Source organism: Lynx rufus, unplaced genomic scaffold (assembly GCF_022079265.1).
Source record: "Lynx rufus isolate CCGP_SWC_20201006 ecotype Redwood Valley unplaced genomic scaffold, mLynRuf1.p SCAF_3, whole genome shotgun sequence".
NCBI lineage: Eukaryota > Metazoa > Chordata > Mammalia > Carnivora > Felidae > Lynx > Lynx rufus.
In genome coordinates, this window is record NW_025814845.1 from 82,645,947 (window position 1) to 82,653,689 (window position 7,743).

General features: G+C 45.0%; 1 protein-coding gene across 1 annotated transcript in view; it reads right to left on the reverse strand.

The window, feature by feature from the left end:
• Positions 1-5,936, reverse strand: part of SLC39A8 (solute carrier family 39 member 8) — a 78,632-nt gene extending 72,696 nt beyond the window's left edge. The window contains exons 1-2 of the mRNA XM_047091244.1: positions 5,887-5,936; positions 4,981-5,459 (exon numbers count right to left, since the gene is read on the reverse strand). Of these exons, the coding sequence (XP_046947200.1) occupies positions 4,981-5,199 (219 nt within the window). The 5' untranslated portion in view covers positions 5,200-5,459; positions 5,887-5,936. The remainder of the gene's footprint in view (positions 1-4,980; positions 5,460-5,886) is intronic.
• Between the last annotated feature and the right edge of the window lie 1,807 nt (positions 5,937-7,743).

Consider the following 7,743-nt stretch of genomic DNA (forward strand, 5'->3'; position numbering starts at 1 on the left):
CCACACTCTCATGCGGAAGAATTTTCTGAAAACACAAGGCTGATCCTGTTACACTTTTGTTTGCAATTCTTTAATTACACATGTCATGCTGCGGTGCATTGTGGTTATGTATGCATATGTCATAACTCCCTCAATAAACTGTAACGTCATGGGAAAGCCCAAACTATTTTACCTATATTGAACAATCTTCACTCATTCACTCAAAAAATAGGTAATACGTATGTGTTACGTACCAAGCACTACACTAGCCCCTAGAGATGAGTCAGGTCCTTCCCTTCAATTTGTTTACAATCATGTGTGTATTGTAACTCATAATGTTATTTACATATTATAATTGCAACATAGAATATATTATGATTGCATAGGCACTGATTAACATAGGATCATAGAAAGGTTCCTACTAAATGCTTGAGCAGATCAAGAAAGGCTTCTCAGAAGCAGTAACATCTACACCAATACCTGAAGCATCAGCAGATATATAGGGAGAGCGAGGAACTAAGGGAGATCCATTAAGATGAGAATAGCGGCAAAGGACAAGCCTTGAGAAATACACAGGAACCAGATCATAAAAGGGGTTAAGCCACATTAAAGTGTTTGAAGTTTATCTTGAAGGAATTTAATTGTTTTAGTAAGATGAGTGATATGATCAGATTTTTACTTTAAAAATGACCACCCTAATTAAAGTATAGTAGTCATTCAAGACATCTGTTAAACACATGAAGAGTTAAATGTAATTAGCATAAAAAAAAAACTATTTCAGGAATTCAAAAAAGAGAGAAATCAGTGAATCAGTGCTGGCTGTGATGCCCCAGAGAGGTTTTATGGAGGAGTTCAGCTAGGCTTTTAAGAACATATGATTTTGATAGGGTAATTCAAGGAAAAGAAGGACTTCCTAGTTGGAAACAGGAAGGGTACAAGGAAGATAATTAGCTAGGAAGTGGCTGTGCAAAAGTTTCAAGTGAATTCACAGAAGAGTGACTAGTTTAGTTAAGTGAGTGCCAGGTCTAGAGAGGTAGGATGACATCTCAGGGCCAACCTAGAGGCACAGGGCCTTGAATGCCAGGCTCAGGATTTAAACTTCACCAGCAAAGAGAAGGCTCATGGCTGAGTTTTGAAAGGAGAGATGCATACTCCAAGTGTTTCATTAGGAAGATTGTATACGAATTGGAAAAGGCTTAAAAACAAAGTTCAGGGGGGCATCTGGGTGGTTCAGTGGGTTAAGGATCTGACTCTTGATTTCGTCTCAGGTCATGATCTCGAAGTTTGCAGAATCTAACCACTACTAGGAATGGAGCCTGCTTGGGATTCTCTCCCCCTCACTCTCTGTCCCCCCCCTCCCCCCGCTTGCATGCTGGAGCTCGCCCTCTCTCTCAAAATAAATAAATAAACATCTAAAATAAAAAACAAGGGGCTTCTGGATGGCTCAGTCTGTTAAGCGTCTGATTTCCACTCTGGTTATGATCTCGTAGTTCATGAATTCGAGCCCCGCATGGGGCTCTGTGCTAACAGCTCGGAGCCTGCAGCCTGCTTCAGATTCTGTGTCTCCCTCTCTCTCTGCCCCTCCCCTGCTCGTACTCTGTCTCTCTCTCTTCCTCAAAAATAAATAAAACATTAAAAAATATTTGTTTAAATACAAAAACAAACAAGGTTCAGGCAACTAGGTGTAGGAATGTGAAAGGAAAAATAAAAGTGGGAGTTTTCTGTGAGAAAAAAAACAAAAAGTTAAGAGAGAGAAGTAAAACATAAGGTTGAGTGATGGATGAAACAAGTTCACCTCACATGCCAAAGTCCCACACCCACTCCTTCGTTTCCAACACTCCTACTATCCCTCCCTGGGTGACTGATTTATCTGAAAACAGTCATTTCCTGAAGCTTAGTGTTATCATTTGGAGGATGAGAGTCTTCCTTTTTATCATGCTGTTTAGGTAGTATCTACAGCTAAGAACTAGGAGGTGAGGTTTTTTTGAAGAGAAAATTAAAAGAAAAGAACACCTGGAGAATGAGAGTCAACACTGAAACAAAGAAAAGGTCCCACTAAGGCCATTCTTAAATCCCCTAAATCAAATCACCCAGGATATTCATTCAGTTGGGGTGCCCCTGCTTTTTTGGGGGGGGATAGTTTTGTGTATTTTTTTTTTTTTGAGAGAGAAAGTGAGAGAGACTGGAGGAAGGGTAGAAGGGAGAGGAAGAGAGAGAGAAAGAGAAGAGAGAGAAAATCCCAAGCAGGCTCCACACCCTGCATGGGGCCAGATATGGGGCTGGATCTCACCAACTGTGAGATCATGACCTGAGCCGAAATCAAGAGTCGGACACTTAACCGACTAAGCCACCCAGGCGCCCCTTGGGGTGCCCTTGTTTATTGTAGGAACTCCCCGAGATAGATCAGACTTACACCCAGTCATGGAGCTCCAGAGACTCATTCATGTCCCAGGTCCCTCCCCTCACTGTCTGGGTTGCCTATTCCACCTGCTCTTTATACCCCCAGTAACCATAAGCAGCAGAAGGAGAAACTCAATTGTTCCATTGTCTCCAGTTTAAACTCAGATCACTTTGGTCTCCCAAAGCAACAACTTAATTTAATAGTACTTAAGGATGTGGGAAAAAATATTAGAAAACCTTCCAAAATTGTCTAACCAACCTCCAGCATACAGTAGTCTATGACTTGAGAAAAGCCTACCTAAGAAACATCACAGCCCCCATCCAAAGAGCAATGCCATTTGTAAATAAATCTCTTAGAAGACTGAATAAATCCCTGGCTCATCAAAATAAATTCTATTTTCTCAGCCTTTTTCAAAGTCAGAAAGTCAAGCTTCTCACAACAGGTTCATGTATTATTTATTCTACTTCATTGTAGGTGAGGAAACTGAAGATACATTCTTTAAGACAGAGATATTAATGGCTCTAACTTTTGTTCCAGACTGGATGGTGTCCTGCTAGAATGGATATGAATGCCAGCAGATTAACAGATTCTCAGGAATGGCATTTCATCTGTCACCATTTAACGGATGACTATTGTTTTCTTTAGGACTTTTTAGAACATCAAGTTGATGTGTGTTAGGCCTGACTACATGATAAACCTTCCTCAGCTTCCCTTTGTTTCCAAAGTAATTACGGGCTTCTTCATGTCTCTTTTTGATGCCCACGAAGGCCATAATGAAGGTAGTTAAATATGCAAACATGGAAACAAAAAACAAGGTGTCAATGTACATATAATTTACTTATTGAGGCATCCGACTTACTCATAAACTGGGATCATACTGCTAATAAAGTTAACTGATTTTCCTAAATAATCTAGGCATATTTTCCAGTGTCTTTGCCAACAGATGGCTCAGGGGTCTTTTGTCACTTTATAATTCATCTACACCTCCAGACACTACAAGATAAGGAGATAATTTAAATCAAAACAATGTGTGGGCCACAGATATGCAGCTGCAAGTGAAATCCTGAAGCTTCTTTCTAAGCATATGACCCACCACTCCTACTCCTACCTAGAAATACTTTAGTCAGCTGTTTCCCCTAATTGAAAAGAAGAGACTGCAACTAGACAAAAAGTACTGAGGAAGGTGTTTGCTTTATTTTCTGAAATATCTATATACTATGGAGGCATTTCAATTTTCCAACATGTAAGTTCTCAGACACTAAACCAAATGTAATGTCATGCCAGAAATGGAACTATATATAGTTTACTAAAGAACATAGGTAAACGGACCACAAAACGCTTCATGGTCAAAGGCAGGCCGCCCTCTGATACCCCATGGCACCAGAAAGTTCTACTTCTTGAATATTGTATGTTTTAATTGAGGAAAGATATATCTAATAAAAAAGAATGCAAACCTACCTATAGTGGTATTAGCAAGGATTTTACTTGATTAAAGTTTCCCTATCTGACATCCAAAATTAGATACATTGGAAAATGCTAAATTCCCAAGAGTGGAGAATACATAGTATGCAGTATTTCCTAAACATCTCAGAACACAAAAACTTTTTGTAACACAAACTAACACTGCCCATAAGTGACAAACACTAGGCAAAATACTGCACACTGCTATTCATCCTCAGTTGTTAGTGGAACAAGAGCAGAAGGGGAAAAAAAGCAAGGCACTGAGTTAACTGAATTTTTAGAAGTGGGGAGGAGTTTGGGGAGGATGCTAAAAGCACCCTTTGCCTACCTCACGGTTTTAAGAAATAATCATAGAACATTTATCATGGAAGTGACTAGGAATCTACAACAGCATCCTTTTTGAAATTTACTAATAGGCATGATCTTAAAATTCTCCTAGGTAGCTCATAGCTGTCCTTAAATCGAAGACATTACCAAATGCCTAGCTAATACTGTATATGTACTAAGAAATATATATATTTTTTATTTTGAACGAATATTAGAATCAAACGCTTGACCTGACAAATGACTGAAAACTAAAACTCAATCCAGTTCCGGCACCAACTGGGTATACGATCTTGGTCAAGCCCTCATTGGTTTCCCTATCTCTGTACAACAGACCCTTCAGCTCTGGAGGCCTCATGAAACCTACATAGGAAAGACAACTACAAAGTGTCTCGTCAGCAGTTCTTAGCTGTTAGATGAGGGTGCACCAAGCAACTGTTAATGAGGGTGCCAGGTGAGCCACTATCTTTGCTGGGAAGACTTAAGTACGCCGTTCCAATCTCAAAAGCATCTCATAAAGGTGCTTCCCGCCCTCGACTACTTCATAAACTTTTCTATAAAATGTTATGACCACAAGCGTCTGACCTCGCAGCTCATCAGGAGTAAAACTGCAATTTCTGGCTCCCTCAACAACACCAGCCCTTTAACCCTGGTTCGAGAAGCCCAGTGGAGTGAAAATTAAGTGCCGCCAATCAGATACCGCCCCGCACTTGAAAAATGCCCCGAAAGTCTTCCTCCCTCGCTCTTCCCAAATAAACAGCGTTCCTACACAAATGGAAATCCATGGGTGTCCGCGGACACTGGAAGGGCCGTACCTGATTGAAGTGCAGCTGCCCGGGCTCCGCGACACCTTCCGCGGGGGCGGCTCCCAGCTGCTCCAGCAGGCGCGCGAGCTGCGCCGCCGACAGGCTGCGATTCGCGCCGAACAGGCTCAGTACATCCTCGCTGAAGGCGAGCCCGGGCCCCGCCGCCGTCCCTCCGATGCCCGCGGCCGCCAGCAGCAGGAGCCCAGCCACCGCCCGGCCCGGGGCCATCCTGGCCGGGGCTGCCTTTCGAGGGCCTGAAACGGGCTGGAGCGCACGGGGACGCGCTGGGCGCACCTGCGCGGGTGCCCAAGAGCCCGCGCGCGGTTCAGTTGTCGGCGCGGGTCCGAGTCAGCCGTGACGCGGGCGCCCCTGGTCCTCCGCCGCCTTGGGAAGAGCCGCAGCCCGCGACCTGCGGGGCATTGAAGTGGCGGTGCAGCCGGGGGGCGGGGAGCGATAGGCACAGCGGGCCCCCGGGCCTCCTGGAGAGCCTAAGATAAAGAGGACAAAGGGGGACAGAGATAAAGGCCAGCGGGCCACCGCCGGCCAACCCCTGGAGCACTGTGTGGCCCGAGCCCTCGAAGGCCCGGCCGGGCGTGGGGCCAACTGCCCCGGAGCCGGGTTTGCAAATGTCCCAGGATTTGCATAGTGTGGTGACACGCTCCTCCCGGATATAAAGCCCCAAACCAAGCAATTGCTTAGGAAGAACTAAAACCACTCGCACGGTAGAACCCCACCTCCTCTTCCTGTCTTGCTGCTAAATTCCCGTAGAGGAAACTTGGAAGGGGTGAGACGGGCAGTCCCCAAGGAGCTGCAGGAAACAGCCCCTTCGAAGTCCTGGGCTTTGCGTCTAAACGGGACCCTCCCTCTCCCAGATCTCTTCTCTGGGCTTGGCAAACTAGCCTGCTAACCTCTCACCTCGCCTGTCTGTTTCTGTATCTGCGTCTCTGTGTGTGTCCACGTGAGTCTCAGTCTCTTTCTTTCTCTCTTTCTCTCTCAACACTGTCTCTGGCTAGTCAGCTCTGAAACTCCGAGATCGGCCCTGCGCCCTTTACAGACAGATAAGAGGCGGGCCCTGTCCCCTCCTCTCTAGCACGTGGTGACACACACACACCCTCCCCTAGCCTGAACTCCCGCGCTCGTCCACGCCGGGGCGCAGGGCCGCTGGCCTTTCCTCTTCGTGTGCACTGCGCATTCCTCGTCCGACCCGGCTCCCCACCCGCACCCTGGGGGGTTACCTGAATGCCACGTCCCTGTCGGCGTCCCCAGCCTCCTTTCGGGTCTCGGTGATCTGTTACCTTGATGAAACCGACTTCCTGGAATAGAGTCAAGAGCCCCATGCATTGTCTAAGAGGTTAGCAGGAATTGCTTTTTTGTCTCACTTCGTAAACTCCGGAGGAAAAAAGGAAACCAAATCTCCAGCGTGGTGGCAGGCTAACTGAGCTTGCACTGCCCAAGCCGGCCCTTCCTGACGCCGCACAGGATATCCGCAGATCAGAATGAATGTTTGTTTGTTCAAATGAGGGTTCAAGAAAAGCTGACTTAGGTGTGAGGTCAACAAGTTTGTGCAAAGTGAAGGCGGTGTTTGGGGACAAAGGTTGTGTCTGGTGGATATAACTGTCCAGAAATAAAGTAAACCTTGATTCCCTGCTACATGGCTAAGTACAATACGAAGAATTCATAGTGTTCTTGCCTTTCACGGGGGAGTGCACAGCCTCTTAAATCAGATCTTAGGAGACCCTAAGGGCAGAAAAAGGCAAGGAGATGAGGAATGGGACAAAATCTCCTCTCCCATGAGAAACTTAGATGTGAATGAGAAAAACAGAGACACAGAGAGAAAATTCCAGAAGGATGAGGATTTGGGTGGACATAACTGAAGAGCTATCATATGGAAAATGTTTAACTGTATTCTAACTACAGAGAGCAGAAGGCAGCAGTAACAGGGCAAAATTACCAGGAGGACGGTTTCTGTGAAATATAAAGCACAAATGCTTGGGGGGTAGTGATTGCTCCACAATTGAAGGTGTTTCGAACGCACAGGTAAGTGGTAGACAGATTCCTGCCTCAGAGGAATATCAGCAAAATGATCCTGCTGCTGTGTCCCTTTCCATTATAAAAATCTAACATTTGTTAGTAATAATTTGTGAAATTACAGAAGGGCAAATATTTCACCCAAGGACCAGAAGTAAATTCATCATAGTTAAGCTCTTAAATTACACAGATGATGGGATTCTTCAAGATTTTTATCGGATTCTCAAAAAAAAAAAAAAGTTTATCTATTCAGAGAGAGAGTGGGGAGGGGCAGAGAGAGAGAAAGAGAGAATCTCAAGGAGGGTCCTCACCCTCAGCATGAAGCCTTATGTGGGGCTCAAACTCACAAGCCCACGACCTAAACCACAATCAAGGGTCAGAGGCTTAACTGACTGAGCCACTCAGGTGCTCAATTTTTATTGGGTTCTTAAGTGTAGTTTGCTGCCTATTTTTTCCTTTGGCCTCAATGACTCAAGGTGATTCTTAGAAATTAATGAATGCTCTAGATCGTTTATCCACACCCAAGTTGTTCATTCCCAGCTTGAACTGCAACATTGATAAGATGTTAGATTTTCCATAAATATAAATACGCTTTAAGTAACATAAAATTTAGGGGTGCCTGAGTGGCTCAGTTGGTTAAGCGTCCAACCCTTGATTTCAACTCAGGTCATGATCCCAAGGTCATGGGATCAAACCCCAGGTGGGCTCTATGCTAAGCATGAGGCCTGCTTAAGATTCTCTCTC